Genomic DNA, 23,571 nt, shown 5'->3' with positions numbered 1-23,571 from the left:
TTTATATATATATATTTTTTTTTTTTTTTTTTTGGACAGAGTCTCACTCTGTTGCCCAGGCTGGAGTACAGTGGCGTGATCTCCGCTCACTGCAACCTCTGCCTCCCAGGTTCAAGCAATTCTCCTCTCTCTGCCTCCTGAGTAGTTGAGACTACAGGTGCGTGCCACCACACCCATCTAATTTTTGTATTTTTAGTAGAGATGGGGTTTCACCATGTTGGCCAGGCTGTTCTTGAACTCCTGACCTTAGGTGACCTACCCACCTCGGCCTCCCAAAGTGCTGGGATTACAGGCGTGAGCCACTGCTCCCGGCCATTCTGACATTTTTGAGGCCACGCTGCTGCATCTCAGAGCTGATCTGCAGACAGACAAGAGGCGCCCCACCCTGGTTTAGCCTGGATCATCCGAAGAGTGATGCTTCACCCGTGACCCCTCTCTCTGCTGTTTTGCCCCCTCCCTGCCTGTGTCCTGCCACTCTTTTCCCAGCATGCCCTGCAGCCTACCCTGTGCAGTGAAGTGTCCATCTCCCTGCTGAGTCTATGCTGACACCCTGTGCCTGGCCTTGTCCAGTTAGAAAACGACTGAACTCAACCAAAACTGCTCAATAAAAAGGTCAGGACAAAGAACAAATGCCTGGAATCAGAGTGCAGAGGCCCTCGTGGGTACAGCCACCCACAAAAAACTAGACTGGGTTTTTTGTCTATGTTTTCTAAAAGTTACTCAAATAATACAATGACTCTCTAGCGGTACACCTGTGATTCAGCATAGGGACCTTCCCCATCCAGGCAGGGAACCCGGAGCAGAGTTTCTGAGCCTTCCCGGAGTTACTTCCTCCAGGAAATTATAGTCCTGCCCTATGTGAAACTGCCAAGTTGTTGGTGAGCAGGCCCAAGACAGAAACCCCCAGCTCCTGAAAATCTAGCCCTGGGCTTCCAAGTGACCAAAGCCACAACCCCTCCACTCCCCGCCTCCCCCCGAGACAACATGACTTGCTTTCTTAAAATCTTGGATGGAACATCTCATGGTCTTTCTCTAAATCATCATCAGAACCCATGAGGGCCTTTCCAGTCTAGCCCCAACCTGACCTTCCAGCCACATCCATGCCTTTTGCTCCCTTAGGCCCTGGGTTCTAACCACACCTGCCCTCCTCAGGGTGCCATGCTTCCTCCCACCTCTGGGCTTCCACACATCCTGCCCCCTCTGCTTGTAATTCCCTTTCTCCAGCCCATCCTCTCCTGCCCTTTGCCTGGCCAACTCATCCTTCTCTTCTCAAACTTCCAGTCCTCAGGGAGACCCTCCCCGAACCCCTAGACAAGGTCAGTTCTCCTTGCTTTTAACCCTCTGAACTTTTCTTTCATAAGCCTGACGTGTGTGTGAGAGAGAGGTCATGTGATTATTGTACATTTCTTCCACTTGTCTGCAAGCCCCAGTGCCTTTTTACTGCTCCACTATAGAACCTGGCATGAGCCTGGCCCACAGGAGGCACAAAATCAGTCCTGGTGGTTTGATCGGATACACAAATGAACGTGTGTCAAACCCACTTAACGAATATTGTTCCTTATGATCCCTGCAGGAAAAAAGGCCCTGCCCTTTATAGGTCATGCCCAAGGAAGCTAAGTCATAGGACCAATAACTGTAACAACCAGAAAATGAGAGAGAACTACAGAAGTGTTGTGGTACAAGCAGGAAGGCTCCCTGGAGGAGGAGAGGTTTGAGTTGAGCTTTGAAGGATGATGGGAAAAAGTGAGGAGTGGGATAAGGCAGAAGGTAGAGTGGAAAATACAAGTTGTTTGAAGGAGCCAGTTGATGCACTTGAGAAGTCTGTTGAGCACCCACTGTGTGCCAGGTGCTGGGGATCCCAAAGTGGCTAAGACAGAGGTGGCTGGTTCCTGTGACCATGGAGCTTATAATCTAGTGGCTGAAGCAACAGGTGCTGTACTGGGAGTTGCAGGAGAGAGTCCAGGAAAGGGAGGGTGGAGCTTTAGCTTGGTCAAGGAGCATGGGTTTATAAGAAACAGACACCTACTCAAGCTAGATTGAGAAAAAAGGAACTGCCACCCAAATCAAGATATAGACCATGCGAGCCCTTCAGAAGCCCCCGTACCCCTCCCAGTCATTCCTCTCCCAAGGTCACCACCGTTCTGACTGCTGGTGTCCCACACTGGTTTTTGCTGTTTTTGAACTTTACATAAATGAAATCATTCAGTGTCTACTCTTTTAAGCCTTGCTCTTTGCTCTGTCTCATATCCGTGAGATTGTCTACGTGGTTGAATATATTGGTCTTCATTGATGTACAATGTTCTGTTACATGAATATACCCATTTTTAAAAAATCCATTTCACTTTTGTCGCACTTATGAGTTGGTTCTGCATCTACTTGTGATGCACATGTATATTCATTTTTGTTGGTATGTACTTAGGAGTGGAAGTGTGGGGGTCACGGAATGTGCATATGTTTAGCCAAACAGTTTTCCAAAGCTGCTGCACAGTCTACACTCCCCGCAGCTATGTTTGAGAGTGGCACTTGCCCTACATCTTCACTAACACTTGGTAAAGTCAGTTGTATTTTTAAATTTTGGCCATTCTGGTGGTTTCTGTAGTGAGTCTCATTATACATATGTAGTGAGTCTCTCTCTCTCTCTCTCTCTCTCTCTCTTTCTCTCTCTCTCTCAAAATTTTTTTGAGGCGGAATTTCACTCTTGTTGCCCAGGCTGGAGTGCAATGGTGCCACCTCAACTCATTGCAACCTCTGCCTCTTGGGTTCAAGCGATTCTCCTGCCTCAGCCTCCCAAGTAGCTGGGATTACAGGCATCCACTACCACACCCAACTAATTTTTTGTATTTTTAGTAGAGATGGGGTTTCATCATGTTGGCCAGGCTGGTCTCGAACTCCTGACCTGTGATCCACCCGCCTCAGCCTGCCAAAGTGCTGGGATTGCAAGTATGAGCCACCACACCCGGCCTATATCCTTCTTTTTTTTTTTTTTTTTTTTTCTTTCTTAGACAGAGTCTCGCTCTATCACCCAGGCTAGAATGCAGTGGCGCAGTCTCGGCTCACTGCAAGCTCCATCTCCCGGGTTCACGCCATTCTCCTGCCTCAGCCTCCCAAGTAGCTGGGACTACAGGCGCCCGCCACCATGCCCGGCTAATTTTTTGTATTTTTAGTAGAGGCGGGGTTTCACCATGTTAGCCAGGATGGTCTCAATCTCCTGACCTCGTGATCCGCCCGCCTCGGCCTCCCAAAGTGCTGGTATTACAAGCATGAGCCACTGTGCCTGGCCCCTGTATTCTTCATTTGTATATTCTTATATCTTTTGTTGGAGAGATATCTCTATTGCATATATCCATTACATGTGGGCTTCCTTTTACATTCTCTTAACAGTTTCTTTTGAGGAGCAAAGTTCTTAATTTAAAGAAGTCCAATTTATCGATATTTTCCATTATAGTTAATGTCTTTTGTGTTGTTTGAGAAGTCTTTGTCTATCCTAAGGTTATGAAGATATTCTCTCATTTTTTTTTTCCTAGAAGCGATGTTGTTTTATCTTTCATAGTGAGTTCTGTGATCTATCTCACATTGATTTTCAGTGTACGGTGGGAGGTAGGGGTTTGGGCTTAGTTTTTTCTATACAATTCTGATGGGAGTAAAACCTTCCATTTCTTAGGAGAACTATTTGGCAGAATCTACTAAAGCTTGTGCCTACAAGGATGTTTCTAGCCACTTTAATGATAATAACCAAAAGTTAGAAGTAAATTAAAAGTCCATCAATAGGAGAATGGAGAGGTTGGGATATAATTATACAGTGGAATTTTAATCAGCAATTAAAAAAAGAATAAACTTTATCCACTCAACATCATAGATGAACCTCACAGATACAGCATTGAATGAAAGAAAAGAGATTTCTTCCGGGGGAGGGAGTAGTGTGCAGTGAGTGGATATCGACTGGGAAGGAGCAAGGGAGACCTTTCTTAGGTGTTGGAAATGCTGTCTAGCTTGACTGAGATAGTGTAGCACACATGAGTGCGTGACGTATGAATGAAATTCTGTGTGAAAATTCGTAACAGTCCTGTGCTTACCATCAATGCACTTTACTATATTTTATATCTCAATAAAATAAAATGAAGTGCCATCTTTCTGTAACCCTCAATGTCCCTGAGATGACATGCCTAAGACAGATGCCATCCCTCTGCTGTGACTGGCAACACCACTGTCACACCTTGGCACATTCCTGCTGTTGGATCACACTCCCCTTTGGGCACCCTCCATCCCTCAGGGAGCCCCATGTTCCCATGATCTTTATTTTTTCTTTTGATCTTTGGTTTTTTAAACTGCATTCTCTGGAGGCATCTTTAGGGCTCTTCCAAGAAACTTGGGGCTTGGGGCAAATTCTAATTAATCCAGCAATAATTCATTTTCCCTAGACAGAAGTCCTCCTCATTGCTTTCTTCCTCTCCAGCTGGATCCAGCCACCTCGGGCCCTATGGAGGCAGGGGACGCAGAGGCACAAAGCCTGGCACCGCCTTCCCTGCCAGCTCTGCTTGAATTAGTCCTTTCCTCCACGTGAGGCCCAGGGGGCCTTTCCCTGTTAAAAGGGACTTTCACTTATTGTCTTTATCTTTCCATGTTTTGTGGAAAATTAAAAGATGAGTGACTTCCAGGCAGCGCCAGAAGCAGCAGCAGCAGCACAGAGAGTGTCTGTGTTTTCCTCCAAGGCTGACCGGAGTGGACCTGGAATCGACCCAGGGCTCCCCAGGCTCCTCCGCCTTCACTTATTCTCTGGGCTGCTCAATTCCTTTTAAGACACAAATTGATTGGGATAATTTTTACTATAACTACAATTGCCATGGAAAGGGAGTGGGGGGACGGCATTCAGGCTGTGGACTCCTGCAATGACTGTGAACCACTGAGTTACTGTAAAATGACCAGAAAATGGATTCAAAATTGAAGCCACAAATAATGTAATTACTGCAGTGTGATCAGGGCTGCCAGAACAAGAGTTGGCTGCTGCCCTGGAAACATCTGGAGGAAAAGCTGCTGCTGCTGCTGCTGCTGTTGCTGTAAGCTCTGCCCTGGTCCCTGTGGGGCAGCAGTGTTCTTCCCAGCTGGGAAGTCCTCAGAGGGTGGAAGGAACATGAAGGAGACAGGAAAGGGGAAGTGAAAAGAGGCCAAGGAAAAGCAAGAAGTGAAGGCCAGGACTGATGCTTCCTGCTATGCAAGAGTGAAGTCTAATCACTGCATCTCTTGCAGAATGAAACCCAGTGTGGTCGTCATCACCATGCCACCACCATTGACTCTACTGTCAACACCAGTACACCAGCAACACAATTACTGTTTTCACCAGCAACAATGGTATCACCTCCACTCTTAATATCAGCACCACCAACACCACCTCTACTGTCATCACCTCCATCACTGCCATGACAGCAACATCTTCATGATCCCCAGTCTCGTCAGCAGCAACATCTCTGCCACTATCCCACTGATACTGTCAGTACCACCAACGTTGTTATCACCTCCTCTCTCATCAATGCTGACATCCCATCATCCTGTCATTATCACCATTACAGTGAAGGCACCTACACCTTTATCATTGTCAGTCTCATCAACACCAACATCAACATCACCATCCCACCACTACTATCACAACATCAACATGATTAATTTCACCCTCAGCAATGCTGTCACCATTATCATCATCGGCAGCCTTACAATATGGTCTTTACTATCACAATGATTTCAGTTGCCTTTGTCATAATCCTCACAGTCTATGTCAAAATAACTCTTGCAATCCTCTGCACCATCAAACTTTCTGTTGGTCCACTGTCACTTGCCTTGGTCAAACAACATGCCCAGACCTTGGACATGACCTAAAAGTCCAGGCCGTGTAAGGGTAGCGGTGGCAGGGAAGCCTGGACCTGCCTGCTTCAAGGCATCAATCACTGAAAGAAATCTAAGAGGCAGATTCTTAGAGGTGCTGGTGGGAGGGAATGAGATATTCAAATCATTCAACCAAGTCTTCAAACTAGAGGTGTTCCGGGAAAAAGAATAGAAAGAGAATATAGTGGGACAGAAACCAGAGACATCAGAGGACAGCTAGAAGGTTCAAAACAGAGGCAGGAGAGAGTATGAGGGAAATCTACAGGGTTTACGAGATGTCTACAGCCTCAGGCTTGGGCAAGCCCTGGACTGGTGTCATTCACTGTTATCATCTCTTCCATGTTGGTACCCAGCTCCCGTGGTTGCAGAGTGACTCACACATGGACTCCTTCCTCAGGAAGTGCCTAATCTGAAGGGGACAAGGTGGTTGGGGAAGATAAGCAACACCCCCAGATGGCAGAAGAATAGCACGGATGGGCAGTGAGGGTGCAGGTCTGAGCATGGCCTCCTTGGGGAGAGGGAACTGAAAAAAGAACTAGTCCTAAATTTGACAATTCACGAGCAAACATGGAGTTTCTGTTTTTAAAGCATTTATTATCACTGTGGTTTGTCTCGCACACTCGCTCACACCAAGGGCTACCCAAAGCTTATTGACTTGAAGGTGATAAGAGCAGGAACAAGATGGTGCTTCCCTGACTTGGCTCCCAGTCCCAGAACTACAGAAGCACCAAAAGGATGACGTGCCTCCTGTTGTATGTGCTCTCCTGCACCTGGCCTTGGCCACAACGAATCCTGGGTCGCCCAGGAGATGCCCTCTGTGCTGGCACTGCTGCTGTTCTGCTCCGTGTTCCAGGGGGCTCCTGCAGACTCCTAACAAAAACTAGCCAGCTCCTCACATTGCTATATCTTTCACCTTGCCCATAAGTGGCAGTGTCTGGTGTTCCCAGTAGAAGTACAGATTTCAGGAAAAATAACTTATTTATATAATATCTCCCATTTCCAGGAGGCAGTGGGAGTGGTGGATGTGAGTCAACAGGAAAAACACACCAAGATCACATATTCTGATGGATTCAAAACTACCCCGTATCTCTGGATCAATCTGGATCATCCTTAAGCCCAGGCAAGAGGGACCCTTTCCCAGGGCCTGTGCTTTGATGTCTTGCCTTCTGCCTCCTCTGGTTGGCCTGTCCTCTCTGGACAAGGAGTCAGTGGGACCAGGGGACATACCCACCAGGAGCCTGTGCCCTGCCCTTCCAGACTTTCCTCTAAGTATCTAGAACCTTAAATTTCCTGCCCACTTGGCCCTGAGCCCACTTCTAGGACATGCATGGGCCTCTTCCTTGGGTCTCTCTTCCAGAGGGAAAGCCATACTTCCAGAAGGTGCACTTTTAGGCCCTAGGGGTGACTAAGGGGCAGCTGTTTGCAGTGGGTGTAGACAGTGTTTGGACATAAGGACTGGGGTGTCCACAGAGAGTGCAAGACCCCTTATGGTTCAGGATGGAACCAGTAGTAAAAGAGAAAGGGGGAGGATGGGGTCTTGGTGCCACCTCCCTCCATGTCACTGTGTAGGAGAAGTCTCCGTTCTCACCTGACTTTCCAGATTGTGATGAAAGTCCATTTGTCAAGGTAAGAGAAAAGGACATGTTTCATTTTATAGTTTTTTAGCTTAACTAACAACATGTAACTATTTAGCCATATGGTACGTGGGCTTCCACTTATACTCTGGCCCTGGGCCCTGCAACTCTTAGGGGTAGGCCTGTGCCCAGTGGATCATTCCCAGAGGCCCTTGAGGCAGCCAGGACATGTCTGAATCCAGTGTATTCATTCCTGCTTCAGTGTTCTGTCCTGCCTCCTCCGGTGTGCATCAGATGTCATACGTGTGCACGTAGTGTCATTCCCCTGTCCACAGGTAGCTGAGCTTGCTCATGTGCTGTTGGTGAATCTCTGATGGTTACAAGTGACAGAAAACCAAAACCTAAATGGCGTAAGTCTTGATTCATGCAAATTATAAGTCCAGGGTCTTGCCTGATCGACGACTCCTGTGTTTTCTCTCTGTTGGCTCCGCTCAACCCACACTGACTGTGTTCACAGTCACCCCTCTTTCTGTATGAGCACAAGACGGCTACTGCAGCTCCAGCTCTTAGTTCCTTGAAGGTTCACTTAAAGAGGGAGATGCCCCTTTCTCAGTCCAGTGGATCTCATGGCATCCCACTGGCTCTGACTGGCCCACAACTGTCCTCTAAACCCATGGCTGTGAACTAGAAGGTCAGTGAGTGGTTTTCTGGGTGCAAGCCGCATTCTTTGCACCAATGGGTTGACAGTGGAAAAGAGGGGTGAAGCCCCAAGGAAAATTGGAGACGGTTGAGGAAAAAAGGGAGAATGCCTCCTGGAGAGCTCTCCCAACTACCCCAGAATGACTCTGAGAGGTCCCCTTTTAATGGATCTTTTAGGCGGAATCCCCCACTTTGAGTCCCAGCTGCCCTGGGTTTGCTCATTTGATGCTCTGCTGTGCCCACTGATGTTCGACCATCCCAGACCAGTGGGAAAGCATCTGCTGCCTCATCTGCCTAAGTTTTTGGACTTCCCCAAGAACCTGAACTGTTTGAAGGCAGTGATTCAGCATTCATTCAACATTCGGATGATGATTCGGCACTGTCGATACAGCAGTAAACTACATAGATCAAGGCCCTGCCTCTTTGGAACTTACATTCTACTAGGAGGAAAAAGTCAACCAATGGACAACTTCCAGTGATTGTTTAATAAGGAAGGAAATAAACAGGGCATGGGGGGACAGGGATTGTGATCATAAGTTGCGCAGTGATGGCCTCCCTAGTAAGACACAGACACAGAGGCCTCAAGGAGGAGGAGGAGGAAGTCTTGAGGCTCTATGAGGGAAGAGCATTCCAGCCAGAGAGAACAGCATGTGCAAATAGGCAGGAGTGCACTTAGCATGTTCAAGGAGCATCATGGAAGCCAGTGGGGCTTGAATGCTGTGAGGGAGGGAAAGAAGGATGGGAGATTAAGTCAGAAAAGTGGTGGTGGGGACAGAGAAGGGAGGAGCTGCAACAAGCAGGATCTCTGGCCACTGTTGTGACTTTGGCTTTTGTACTGAGGAGCCCTTGGAGCAAAGGAGTGACATAATCTACCTTACACTGTGGAATTCTCACCCCGGCTGCTGAGTGCAGAATAGACAGGAGGGAGGATGACTGAGGAAGCTTCTGCAATAATCCAAGCGAAAGATGATGGATGGCGGCCTGGATCAGGATGGGTGTAGGGGCTGGGAGTGGCAGAAAGTGGTCAGGTTGTGATGTATTCTGCAGGTGAAGCCACAGGAGTTGTTGATGAATTGGGGTATGGGATATGAGTGAATGAGAAAAATCAAGGCAGACCCGTGGCTTTTGGCATATGGGTCCAGGGACGATGGAGCTGCTGTTTATTGAGGTGGAGGAGGCTGGGAGAAGAGGGGATCCTGTGCTGGACATGTCAGATCTGATGTGCATGTCAGTTATCCAACTGGTGATGTTGGGTAAGAGGTGAGATGCACAGGTCCAGGGAAGGAAACAGGCCGGACTGGAGGTTGAAGTTGAAGCATCATCAGCCAGCAGATGTTTGATTCTATTTGTTTCTCAAGTTCCCCCCAGAACAGGACCTGACACAGAGCTGGTGATGCTAATCCCAGGATAATAACATCAAAGGTGGTGATCACTTCTTTGTCATGGGCACTTCCAAGGAAAAGGGACGTACCCTGGCACTGTGCTCCAGTCTCCCACTACCATGTCTTTCCACCTTCATGTGGTCTTGCAAGGCAGGGACTGTTAGAACCCCTGTTTTCGGATGAGGAAACTGAGCTTCGGAGAGCTCATCCATTGTGCACCCACCGACGGTTCCAGTTGCTGTTTTTCCCACATGTTTACAGGATCATCAGCATCACTGTCCCCATACCCACAGCCCCCATGCTGACCCCTGTGCTGCCCTACCCTCTATTACAGCCTGTGACCAGCTGGCGCTGGGCGTGGTGGCGATCTTCGGGCCGTCACAGGGCTCTTGCACCAACGCCGTCCAGTCCATCTGCAATGCCCTGGAAGTGCCCCACATCCAGCTGCGTTGGAAGCACCACCCGCTGGACAACAAGGACACCTTCTACGTGAACCTCTACCCCGACTATGCCTCGCTCAGCCATGCCATCCTCGACCTGGTCCAGTACCTCAAGTGGCGGTCGGCCACCGTGGTCTATGATGACAGTACAGGTGGGTGGCCAGGCCTGGCTAGGCTGGGGGCAACGGGTGAGGGGGGCAGAGGCCCAGGATCAGGCTCTTGTCTGTTTGTCCAGCACAGCTGCCCCTGGGGAAGAGGCTGTGTTCCATACCCCAGTTCCACTCGGCTATGCTGATGTTCACCTTTGCACCCACTCACACCCCATGTACCCCAGCCACACTCACATCTCACTCAGCCCCAGTCCACCTCACCCCTGCCTCACACTCACCTCCTCCTCTAGCAGCACAAGTGTTCAAATCTGCACTGAGCACCCACCTTAGCAGCAGCACACACGTCTGCAAACCACGCCCACACCTGCCCACGCTCTTACATTCACACATTTCCATCTGCTGCAAACACATCCACCCTCACACTTGCACAATCACACACATAGCTTACGGCGTGGTCTAGTGTTATGTGCATACACACTGGAGCCAGACCACCTGGGTGTAAATCCCTGCTGTATCACCTGCTGGCTGTGTAGCCTCTTTGTGCCTCAGTTTCCTATAAAATGTAAATCTGTAAAATGTGGGATTACAAGATGACAGTGACAAACACTGACATGCAGTGAGCACTGAAGGTTGGTTCTTCTCATCCTCCTCACACCTGCACCCGTCACACACACACTCTTCTCTACCCTCACCGACACACGCAGACACCTGCACATGCCCAGCTCTGCTCACACACACACCAGCCCCTGCCATACCCACTTGACCGCTGACCCCAGCCAGGGCCAAGCCTGCAGATGTCAGCACCAGGCTCTTGTCTCATCCTGCCAGGACAGAGGGAGGAGATGGGCTCTGGGGCCTGTAACTGTGAGCCGTGGGCCTAAAGCTGGGCTCCCTGATGTGGCTGTACCTGTCCCACATGCTCTGCCAGTGGGAACTAATACTGCCCACATTTTTCTGGGTAGGACCCACCAGACCCACTCCTGCCCTGCCTTCCAAGTCCAGCCTGGACCCTGCCTTCCAGAAAACCCTTGCTCCAACGTGATACCCCCTGCCTCTCAAGTCCCAGACCCTTAGAGAGGGCCCAGAGCACACACTTAGCAGATAACCACCAGCAAATCCAGCAAACGCACTCTGGCCCTTCCTTTGGATCTCATTCATTGCTGGGAGCTGGAGATACTGGAATAAACAAAACCTACTCACTCTGTCACCCAGGCTAGAGTGCAGTGGTGCTCACTGTCACCTTGACTGTCTGGGCTCAAGAGATCCTCCCACCTCAGTCTCCCAAATAGCTGGAACTATAGGCATGCAGCACCACACCTGGCTAATTTTGTATTTTTTGTAGAGCCAAGGTCTGGCTACGTTGCCCAGGCTGGTCTCTAACTCCTGGGTTCAAGCAGTCCTCCCGCCTCGGCCTCCCAAAGTGCTGGGATTACAGGTGTGAGTCACCACACGGCACCAAAACTCAGTTCTTGGTCTTGGCAAGCACTATGTTGTAGGGAAACACAAACAGGGGACAACATAGCCATCTCCATGAATGGAGTCGTCTCCATGTAGCTGTATGTACAGAGAGCTAATGGTCTGCCATAAGTCACAAAAAGAGCAAGCAGGGAAGGGAGAGGGGAGAGAAGAGCCACTGAGGGCGCTGACCGCTGCCCAGTCCCTGCCTTCATCCTTAAGTCATCCTTGTGAGGGTGTGTGGGGCAGGGACAGACCTGGAGAGTCCTCTAGAGATGGAATTCATCCATGCTTCTGGATTCATCTCCTAAAGAAGGCTACTCTTTACCTGCTGCAAACCAAGTGGTGCACGTGTGATCTCATTTCATTTCATGTAAATTTCATAATAACTCCCTGGAGCGATGAATTAGAAATGAGAAAACTGAGACCCAAAGAGGTCACACGCCTTGTGCACTGTCACCCAGCCAGTGAGTGCCAGAGCCAGCACGCACCTACTAGGCCTGTTTGAGCCTAAAGTCCATGCTGCTAGCCAGCATGGAGCTGTTTCTTCTCCTCCTCTTTATTTCCAAAGACTTGAGTCCCAAGACATTTCTTAGCCTGGCCTCTTAAGAGAGAGTGACCTTGGCAAGTCACTTAACCCATCTGGCCTTGCTCTGCCCACGTGTCAAGAGCTGCTGCATCCAGCCTTGAAAGAACCCTCCAGCTCTCAGCTGCCTGTGATTCAATGTCAGCTTTTGATTACCTCCTAATGGGGACTGGAAATAGTAGGGAGAGACTCCCTCAGAAAAGACAATTGGAAAGCTGTTTATTTAACTCAGGCTTCTACAAGCATCTATTGAGTTCCTGCTATTTCCAAAGCACCCGACAGGGATCCCCAGCCCGGCTTATTCGCCCCAGCACAAAGACCGTGCCATTGAGGGGCACCCCTGCCCACCTCCCAGCCACTCCAGTGTTTCAGCTGCATTGTGGAGTTGTTTCTTAATGTACCACTGTGAATGGTTATCTGTCGATGAGTCTGTTTCTGCTTCCAGGCCAGGAGCTTTCAGTGCCTCCAGGATTTAACACAGGGTCTGGTACAATGTAGATGTTTTTCATTGTTTGTTGCACTGAGTTGGATTGGATTGAATCGGATTAGATTGGATTGAATTGGAAATCAAGTTGAATTAAACCCTAATTAAATATTGAAGGAAAGAGTATACAGGTGAAGAAACGAAGATGTTGTTATCCTGTCTTCTTTTGAAAAGTTAATCTGAGTATAGAAGAGTGGGTGTCTGCCCAGAGGTCGCACGTAATTCTAGGCAATCAGAGCTAAGAATGAGACAGCACATACATTTAGTCAGAGCCAGACCTCTTGGGGAGAGGAAGCTCTATGGCCTTGGCTGGTCTGAGCTGACTTACCAGAGGAGGAGCGATTGGAGCAGGGCCTTGAGGATAGGTGAATGAGAGGAATCACGAGGGAATTACAGGTGTAGGGAATAGCACGAGCAAAAATTAGGTTGGACTGTACCTAGCAGCTTTACCGAGAGGACAGCCTGACTAGGGGAGAGGATTCAGGTATGGAAGGTGGGAGGAAAAAGTCAGATTAACAGAGTGTAGCTGGCTATGCAGTGTCTCTGATGTCCAGCCTCAGAGTTCAGGTTTTATCTTTAAAGCAGCCAGGTATCATTGAGTATTGCTGAGCAAAGGAGTAGAATAATCAAAGCAGAGTTTTAGAAGGTGGTTCTAAGAGCAATGCACAGGAAGGGTTGGAAGGAGAGCCTAGAGCAAGGAGACTAGAGCACTAGATCACAGGGGGCTGCACTGGTCCAGGCAGGAGCAAAGGAGGCCAGAATTCAAGGGGTGCTTGGAAGAGGACATGGGGCCAGAATGAAAGGGAAGAAAGGGATATGAACAGGGTAATGTTGAAGACATGTAACTGGAATATCGTGGGTACAGAGTGGTCAGAGCAGACGCTGACATAGTCTAGATGGAGGGTGGAGGAAGTGGCTTTGCAGAAGAAAAGGTGCTTTGTCGTGATGATGGATGCTATGCTAGCAAAACTGGTCAGAGCTGATGCTCAGGTCTGCAGCTCTTACCCACAAGTGCCTTTAGCGCTGACTGTTAAGTACATGTCACTTTATTCTCTGCTCTGATGGCCTGGAATTACCTGTGACCACTGGGCAGGCACCCACTCCTCTGGAATACAATTAACTTCTCGAAAGGAGGTAGGATAACAACATCTGCATTTTTTCATCCTTATACTCTTTCCTTCAATATTTAATTAGAGTTTAATTCAACTTCATTTTCCATTTGATTCAGTTAAATTCAACTCAATTCAGTTCAACAAATATTTAAAACATAGGGGAGTCCATGGGGCAGTGGGTTTGGTCAAGAAGACAATGTGTACTAGGGATTCAGGGTTGGCGTCTGTCAAATAATATAACTTTGATGATGTATAGTGGGTAGAAAGAAGTGTGCTCCCAGAATCCGGGTATGTCAAAGGGCAGGACAATGTATGGGTCATCAAACCCATGGAATGGGAAGTACTCCACCGTGGGCTTTGGCTGTGTTTGCTTTGGAGATTGTGTCCATTAGGATGTTTTGGCTGCAAGTAACAGACAGCCCAACTCACATTGACTCAAGCAATAGACAGTTATCTCCCTGACAAGAATTCAGGAGATGGGCCTTTCCTCGGCTGATTTAGCAGCTTGGCAAAGTCAGGGTGCTGGGTCAGTATTGCCACAGTTCTTTTGGCCTTCAGCTCATAGTCACAATAGGGCTGCTGAAGCTCGGAGCATGCAGTAGGTGGCATACAGGAGGTAGGGGCCAAAGGGATTTTTCTTCTTCATTATTTATTTATTTTAGAGACAGGGTCTCATTCTGTCACCCAGGCTGTAGTGCAGTGGCACGATCATGGCTCCTGGCAACTTTGAACTTCAGGGGTCAAACAGTCCTCCCACCTCAGCCTCCCAAGTAGCTGGAACCACAGGCACATGCCCTGCTAATTTTTAAATTTTATTATAGAGACAGAGTCTTGCTGTATTGCCAAGGCTGGTCTCAAACTCCTGCCTTAGCCTCTCAAAGCACTGAGATTATAGGTATGAGCCACCATAACCAGACCAATGAGGTTTTTCTTAATGTGACTCATGCCTCTTATCAGAGAGGAAGATCTGTCTCAGAACCTTCTAGAAGACAATCCTGTATAGCTCACTGGGTCCATGGCTAGTATTCTAGACATTGTCAGATGGGAATGGAATTGCCACGGATTGGCTCCTGCCGATCACAAGTCATTTCATGGGACTGGTGCATTGTCACCCAAACACAATCACAGTTATTTTATTATGCTAGAAGGGAGTGCATTTGTTATTTCTTTATATAATAATGCTGTGTAACAAACCACCTCAAAAACTCAGTGGCTTAAAATAATAAGCATTTGTTTAACTCACAAGTCCGCAGGGTCAGTGATTTCTTGAACTTCCAGGTCATTTTTCTGGGCTCACCTGGATCACTCACCTGCTTGGGGGTCAGCTGGCTGTTGGTTGATCTAGGCTGGCTTGATTGAGATGGCAGGTGTAGTCGGCTCTCCACATGTCTCTCATCCTCCAGCAGGATAGCCCAGGCTCATTGTCACGACAATTGCAGAGGGGCAAGAGAGCAAACCCAATGTACAATTCCATTTCAACCATTTGCCTGAGTGGTACCTGCCAACATCCCACTGGCCAAAACAATTCACATGGGTGAGCCCAATTGGAGGGCTCTGCAAAGTTACATGGCAAAGGGTGTGGTTATAAGGAGAGGTGAAGAATTGGGGTCACGGCTGCAATCTCCCTCAAGGGGAATGGCTATTGAGGAGGCAACCAGTGTTTGTCCCACGAGCTTTGTGCCTAATCTACTCTATGCATAAAGGCAAACTCATCTTGAGAGTGAAAGGATGGGATTAAACAAACAAACAAACAAAACCCTGGGATGAAGAAAAGGGCCTCAGCCCAGGAGCCAAAATGTTTTTGGGTCTCTAATTATGATTCCCTAATCACTTAACCTCTGTGGGGTCACTTAACCTCTGTGGCCCTCAGGATTTTTATCTGTAACATTGGAGTGAAAATCCTTGTTCTATATGCCTTCTAGGATTGAGAGATGGTTAAATAGGGTAATGAATGCAGAAGCGCTTTGTGAGTGAAAAGCATGATTCCAACAACCATGATTCACTGCAGATATTTTAAGAGAGATTGATTAGGGGAGCAGCCAGGAAGGAAAGCTCATCTCAGGCAAACAAAGAGAGCCTAGTCCTCTGTTGGGGTGGGCTGAGAGGAGCCTCTGGTCTCCTTTGGGAATACACTGATGGGAAGGAGGGCTGACATTTGCTGCTGGAGAATGTGGGTCACCATGCATTACACGGAGCGATGTGCTTGGCTGACAAGAAGGCCCTGGTGGCCTCTGCTCCGGCATCCAGCCTGTCCCAGCCCTCATAGCCTGGGTCCCCAAAGCCCACGTGCCTGCTGATGCTGCACATAAGCCTCAAAACCAAACAGGGAGGAGCAAACTGTGCACCCTGGACCTCACGGGGTAACAGGTGTGAAAGGGAAGCATCATTCAGCCTAATCAAGAATTTCCGGGATACATTGGGAGGGGGATAGCCTGTGTGTGTGTCTGAGGATAGCTAGCTTGTGGCCTACCCCTTCTATATGAAGGTCAACTGATAGCCTCTTCTTCCTCCCCAACAAGTCTGGTATTAGGAAGCACAGGGCACCTGTTTGATCCAGACCACTCCGGGACTCCAGAGCCATCTCCCAACTCCAGCGCATGGGTTTGAGTCTTCAGTGGGCTGGGGGCTCCTGATGCCCAGTCATGGCAAAGCTTGTGTGGAAGTACTTTAGGAGGCTTAGGTTACAGGCATGTATTTCTGTCCCCGAAGCAAAGCGAGATGATGGACACCAATCAGATTGCTTTCCTGATGTCCAGCCCTCAGGAATGGGAATCATTGCAGAACAGACTCGGGGGTGTGTACCAGAGATTGTTTTGGAAACTGGGACTCTCTGCTGGAAGGCTTTTGGAGAAGGCTATCTGAGTGGGGTAGGGGGGACTCTCCAGATAGAGTAACAATGGATTGCAAACTTTAATCCAGTGCAAACTGGCTTAAGCAAAAAACAGTTGGGGTGGGGGAGCAATTTGGTTTCCTTTACTGGAAAGTTTGGAGCTAATTTTAGCTTCAGGCACCATTTGATCCAGAGGCTGAAGTGAAGATAGTTAGGATTTCTTTGCTGCTTATTCTCTCTGACATCTGTCCTATTGGAATCCTTCTCAAGGTCTATGTAGGGACCCCAGACTTACAACCTCCCCATTTGAAGTTGAGTGAAAAAGAGAGTGTTTCTTACCCTCTTTTTGTGCCAGTTGCTCTAACACAGTTTCTGGGAGTCGACGGTATTGCACCTATCTCTGAGTCAACACCTACTCCCAGGCTGGGGCCACATGCTTTGCCCCTAGAGCTGGCGATGGACCCCTCCTGAGTCACAGAAAGTAAGCATCAGGGGGGAGATTTACCCCAAAGGAAAATCGAAGTGCCATTAGTGGCCGGAGGGGGGGCGGTAGGGGGCAGGGGTGGAACATACTGTGTGAACTATGCGGCCAGGACCGGACACTGAGTCCTGGGGATGACTAGGGGCCAAGCAGGCAAGAGGGGATGGCCCGCTTGGGACCTGACCCTGTGCTGGCTCAGCTTCTTCTTTGGAGGGGAGGAGGGTGCAGGAAGCATATAGAGAGTAGCAAGCGGGCTTGCTCCCAGGCTATGCAGAAAGAAGTCAGCAAAAATGGACCTTGAAATAGGGACAGAAACGAACTTAATTAGAGCTAAGCAAGCCATTTGTCTCCAGGAAGTGACATTTAGTCTTCCCTAGAAGTCCCCAGATTAAGTGGTTTTACAAAAATGCCAACCAACGTAGAGGATAGATTTTTCAGTGTGGGAGGAAAAAAAAATAAAACAGTAAGTCAATCCAATTATGGAAACTTTTGTTGAGTACCACCTGAGTGCCAGGCCCTGTGCTGGAGGTGGTGGGAACCCAGCCCCAGATATCAAGGCACTGGTGGCAGGATGAGGTGGTGCCAGAGGAGGCCAGTGCTGAGAGAGGAGGCCACTGAGTTGGAGGAGAGGGTGATCTTTTCTGGACAGAGCAAAAGAGGAAGGCTTCATGGAGGAGGTGGTTGCACTGAACCTGAAAAAGTGGGTAAGGTTTAGCAAGGCAGCCTGCCCTTAGTGGGGACGAGGAGGGAGACGCAAATACCTCCTGGCCTTACCCAGTCTAGTGGTTGGCGCAGGTTAGTACCACTGAGGCTGGAGCTGCCTTTTGTGCCCATATCCTGGAAGCAGCTCGCTGGAGACGTTGAGGGAAATCATGTCCCATGTCTCACGATGTTGGGGATGGGTACAGAAGAAGAAGGGTGAACTCTGATTTAGACCCTGAAGGCTTTACAGCCATTCTAAGTTAGAGAGGAGCAGAGGGGTGTGGTCAGTGGGAATTTGCTATCTGTGCCGACCTTTGAATCTACATATGTGTGTACATGCACCAGTGTGTGCACAGGCCTTAATCTACATATACACATGTGTTGATAAGCCCAAGTGTATTCCTGCCCATATCAACATGCACATGCATGTAGCCATGTGTTTGTATGTGCACACACATACCCAGTGTTGTCCATGCACGTGCACAAGTCTCTGTGGGCCACGTATCTGTCTGTGTGTGTCTGTAGACCTGTGGCCATGGGCATGTGTGTGCACACGAGTCTGAGTGGATGCCTGGAGCTGTGGATACATGCGGTACACATGTGTCTTTTGTGCTCCACGGCGCCTCAGGGCTCATCCGACTGCAGGAGCTCATCATGGCCCCATCGAGATACAACATCCGCCTGAAGATCCGTCAGCTCCCCGTCGACTCTGACGACTCGCGCCCCTTGCTCAAGGAGATGAAACGAGGCCGGGAATTCCGCATTATCTTCGACTGCAGCCACACTATGGCAGCCCAGATCCTCAAGCAGGTGTGTGAGTGCTGGCCAGTGGGAGGGATGATTGGGAGCTGCTGGCCACTTCTCCCACCTCCCCTTCCCAAATGCGGGTGTGATGCTGCCAGATCTAAGTTTGACTCCTAGCTCTGCCACTTTCCTGCTATGTGACTTTGGGTGGTCACTTTGCCTCTCTGAGCCTCATTTTCACAAGCAGCAAAACGGACACTGCAGTCTTTACTGTGTGAGTTGGCGTGAGGATGGATGATCCGCCCAGCCAGGCCTGACACAGGGAGAGTGCTGAGTAGACGCGAGTTTCCATCCCACCTCAGCGCTGGTTGGAGGCAGAGGCTGCCAGGAGGTGCCCATAGCCACACAGGAGCAGAGCACTCCAGGAAGCAGAGAGGCCTCAGATTCTCAGGAACAGCCCCCAGAATGCCTCACTGCCTCTTCCAGTGACTAATTCCCCGTAGCCCACGGCACTTGGTGTTACTCTCCTATTACTGGAAGGTTTATCGAGGCTCTCGTACCATCTGCTCAGCTCTGCAGCGAAAGAGGGGGAGGAGAATGGCTCTCAGTCGCGGATGGGCCTTCGTTCCCAAACACAGCTCAGCATGGCCTGCTGGGGATGAGAGCCAAGCTCCGCCAGTCACCTAAGAAAATAAACAGTGAAATCGCCTACCACCCCCTCCAAGGGTGCCACAGCTGAAACCAAAAACACTGATTTGAGCTGGTGCTTTTTATAAAAGGCAATTATGTCATCCCCAAAAGCATTTCTGGTGATTGGAGGTGGCATTCTGTGGGGCTTTGACACATGACCCTCAGGGTCCAGGTGATTTAAGGGGTGCAGGAGGAGACATGCTGAACCGGGGCATTCTCAAGGCCTTGAGGGGCTCAAGTCCCATCCTCCAGTTGGGCCCCATCAGGGTGCCGGGCCTGAATGGCAGCCTCTATCCCCAGCTCCCCGCAAAGGAAGCTCCTTTATGCCACACTTAAAAGGCTCATTTGAGAGTTTGAGTTCTGCTTCTGCCCTTTCACGTTGTGTGCCCTGGAGCAAGCGGCCCAGGAGTCATTCCCCTCCTCTGTAGATGGGGTTCATAATCCCCGTCTCATACTATTATGGAGGCTTCAGTGCAAGGAGGAAAACATCAGGAGTTTCTTCTGACACCCAGCAGGCAGTTGACACCTGGCGTTGGGCATCTTTCAAGCTGCTGTCGAGGAAACATACACTCCCCAGAAAGCCCATAACCCTCAGCCTCCCGGTCAGCTGTGCCCGGTGCCTCTCCTCCCCCTCCACGGCATGTGTAACAGAGGAATGGTGACAATCACGGCTTTGGTTTACTGAGCAGCTGCTCTCTGCCGGGTCCATGTAGCTCGTCATTTACCACCACACTGGGAAACAGGGACAATTCTCTTGCCCAATTTATAGGTAAGGAAACTAAGGCTCAAGGGGAAAGTAATGGACCCAAGGTCATCCAGGCAGGAAGCCAGAATGGACTCCCAGGTCTGTCTGATTTTAAAACTTCTGGAATTAGAAGTGAAGATTCTGTGCTCAGCCAAAGTCAGATTTAAACGAAGTTAAGCCAATCTGCTTCTTGCAGGACTTCCCTGAGCCTTTAACGTGCTAAGGTGGGCTGTGACTCTTCAAAGGTGGGAGGGAATGGGCAGCATTTGCAAAGTGTACTTGACCCGGTGACATTTTCCCCCAGAGCCCTCTGTGGGCCCAGCATTCTGAGGAACTCTGTAGAAAATGCATTATAGTCATTAGTATAATAGATTATAGGCTTCTAATAAAATATATAAACTATAGATAATGTAGACTTCATGATGGCGGACAGTAAGAATTCCACAGTGGCCACGTGGCCTGCTTTGTGGTCAGCCAGGATTAGGGGAGCAGGGATGTCTCAGCCCTTCTTGGGGAGGCTGAAGACGGACCTCCCAGCTCAGGCCTGACTGGGCCAGGGGGTTAGCGAGGTTGGCGGGAAACGTACTGCCTCTGGATACAGGACAGGGAGCTCAGCTGAGTGGAGTCCAGGGCACTTAAGAAGGCAGCCTCGGACTGATGCCATCAGCATTTCTCTTAAGTGTGGCAGGCCAAGAGACGCTTACTCAAAAGAGGCAGCTAGACTCCACGGGCCCTGCAGAATTTGGAATCTTTGAAGAATGTGACCCAAAAATCTGCATTTTAATCTGTCCCAGGTGACTTTACAGCACACTCCAGTGTGAAATCAACTGCTGTCTGCCAGGCAGCCATTGTCACTGTTCAGAGGTGGTCTCAGAGGACACCCCACTCCAAGCAGCCAGCCTTCCCCAACCCACTGCCAGTCCCATTCTCAGCCCTGGGTGGGGATTGGGGGAGGGCTGCTCAGGGGTTCCCTGCTGATCACTAACACTCTGCTTTTCCGTAGGCCATGGCCATGGGCATGATGACTGAGTACTACCACTTCATCTTCACCACTCTGGTAATGTACCTCTGGGTCCTGGCACAGGAAAGGGGTGGGACTCTCTTGGATCAAGGTCATTGTGGCTTAGCCTGGGCCAGCCCACTGAAGACAATTGCTGCAGCTAGAGGAGACCCAAGCTGGACTTGCTTCCTCAGGCTGTAGGGGTGGCCCCAGGTAAGGGCACAAGTATGTCTTTGTGACCTGCCCACTTTTGAGAGGCAGCATCATGTTATAATTAAGGACATGGATTCTGGAGTGAATGTGAACACCAACTCCTCTGCTCATCACTGGTGGTTCCTTGGCTAAGTCACTTAACCTCCCTGCCTCAGTTTCTTCCTCTGCAAAATGGGCTTCTGCCTCCTGGGATTACTGTGAGCACCAAATGAGTTAATAAGGTAACACGCATTGCCTGGTACATGCGGAGTTCTGGAAGTATTCATTACTATGATTATCATGACGCTCGGTTCCTAACCCACACTTCCCCACGCATGTCTCGGGCTTCACGGGAATTGTCACTTTGGATTCCGTCCACATTCATACTGAAGTCTGCCCACTCACTGTCAGCTAGCCCAGCCCACCTACAGGCTCCAGATGGGTCCTGTCCAAACTCTGAGAACATTTAGGGCCATTTAAACCCATTAGGATAATTAGCTGTGGCCTGAGATCAGCAGAATAAAGAGATTCCTGTGCCAAAAGGGCACCCACCCTGAGCCATCCTGCCTTGCAGATAGACACCCTCAGATCCTGCTGGGGCCCCGGGCAGACTAGTCCACCCATCCCAGATCTGGGGCGAGTGACAGCCTCACTGACCGCCCTGTCACTTTTCAAAAAACCTCCTGCAGTATGTGTCAGCCCAGCCACTGCAGCCCTGCAGACCTCTAACCATATTCATTCATTTATCTAGCACCCAGCTAGCTTCCCCTAACCTAGGAGCCCCTAGGTTCCGAGGGTTTGGTGGAAGGTGGGAAGTTTGAGGCAGTCTTACAGAAAAGCAGATCTTGAACTAGGTTTCAAATGGTCCATAGGAGTTCACCAAGGGAGAAAGAGGAAGGGCATTGTATGCAGAAGGAACAGCATAAGCGAAGGCCAAGAGGCAAGTTAGCTCTTCGTGGTATGCAGGAGCTGGCTTGATCCAGCGGTTGAGAGCCAATTGCATTATCTCCTCCTAAGCCTATGTCATGTTGGTAGCTTGAAATCACTGTGATGGGAGAGCTTACACGCGCTCACACAATGGAAGTGAGCAAATGCTACAAATAAGGGCCCCTCCCCCAGAGAGCTGGTTATTAAGCACTTATGCTCCCTACAGCCCCTCCCTCTGCACCCTGTGTCCACAGCAGAGCTCAGGGGCCACCCTGAGATTCTCCTGATCCAGGGCTCAGACCTGGGGACCTGCCAGGAGCCATACTGGAAGAAAGGGATCCTGGAAGCTGGCGACTGAGATCAGGCAGGGTGAAGTCAGCTCCCCTGAATCCCTTCTGGATTTCCGACCACCTAAACTGGCTGCTTCTTGCCATGCTGTCTCCTGGAAAGTCAATGGAGGCTTAGCATGAGGCTACCAGACCCCTGAAACTCTACCTCTGTCCAGAGCTGGGAGCAGCGCAGAGGAGCAAGACTGGGAAGGTGGGTGGGGCACATTCCAGGGGTCCACAACCTTCTCTCCACTCATGGCAGCCCTCCCTATCCCATCCTGAGATCCTTGGGTGCTAAGAATAACTACTGGACCCAGGGACACTAGGATCCTCTCTCTAAGGCCTTCGATCTTGAACCCAGTGGCCAATGGCATTAATGGCCAGGGTACTGGGGTCACTGGGATGGTGCCTTCCCCAGAGTCTTGTCCTGGAAGGTCAGCCAGGCTGCAGGGCTGAGGGGCCAAAGCTTCAGGCCCTGCCATTTGGCCAGCTCAAGGACCCACCCGCTCTGGCCTCGGAATGAGGCTTGAGCCAGGCAGAGATGCTTTTAATAGGATATTTACAGCTGGGACTGGGAGCAAGGCCCAGACGGGGTTTAATCACAGGCCCTGTGCGTGCAGAGTGGGTGGCAAGGGCAGTACTCAGGGTGGGTGAAGGAGATAGGTAGATTTTTTTCCTGCTCTGACCACACCCAATTCTACCGGAACCTCCCAATGCCCCAAGGCTTTCTGCTTGGTGGCCCTATCTTGTATTCCGTGTTGGATCCGTCTCTGTACACCCCTCCCACCCAAGTGCCTAGCTCAGTGCCCAGGACCTTAGAGAGCATTCTTTCTGTCTTCCCATGGGCAGACCTCAGTTGACTGGCCAAGAAGTAGTCATCTGTTCCAAGGGTGGTTTCTGCAATCTTGCTGGTGACACAACCCCCATGCTGGGAGCATTTAGCTATGTGGAGGCCAGTCATCTATTTGCCACCAAGACTGGAAATTAGTGAGTGGGGATCAGGGATGCTGGACATTCCATGATGGGCAGGATTCTGGAGATGAGTCATCCAGCCCCAGATGCCTATAGTGCCCCATTGAGACACACTGACTGATACTCAGCCAGTCCACAACTGGACCCGGGAAAGTGGATGATAATCAGAGAAAGAGATGGTGAGAAGAGGCAAAGGAGGAATGGATGGACAATTGGGATATGATGTACCCAGGGCAGCTGTGG

At 49.8% G+C, this 23,571-nt stretch overlaps 1 protein-coding gene across 1 annotated transcript in view; it reads left to right on the top strand.

Moving 5' to 3' along the window:
• The window catches only part of GRIK3 (glutamate ionotropic receptor kainate type subunit 3), a 238,670-nt gene that overhangs the window by 143,324 nt on the left and 71,775 nt on the right, over positions 1 to 23,571 (top strand). Inside the window, exons 3-5 of the mRNA XM_025392326.1 lie at positions 9,864 to 10,121; positions 18,358 to 18,539; positions 20,912 to 20,965. Coding sequence (XP_025248111.1) covers positions 9,864 to 10,121; positions 18,358 to 18,539; positions 20,912 to 20,965 — 494 coding nt within the window. The remainder of the gene's footprint in view (positions 1 to 9,863; positions 10,122 to 18,357; positions 18,540 to 20,911; positions 20,966 to 23,571) is intronic.

Source organism: Theropithecus gelada, chromosome 1 (assembly GCF_003255815.1).
Source record: "Theropithecus gelada isolate Dixy chromosome 1, Tgel_1.0, whole genome shotgun sequence".
In the NCBI taxonomy this organism is placed as follows: Eukaryota; Metazoa; Chordata; class Mammalia; order Primates; family Cercopithecidae; genus Theropithecus; species Theropithecus gelada.
This window is presented reverse-complemented; position numbering and strand designations above follow the sequence as displayed.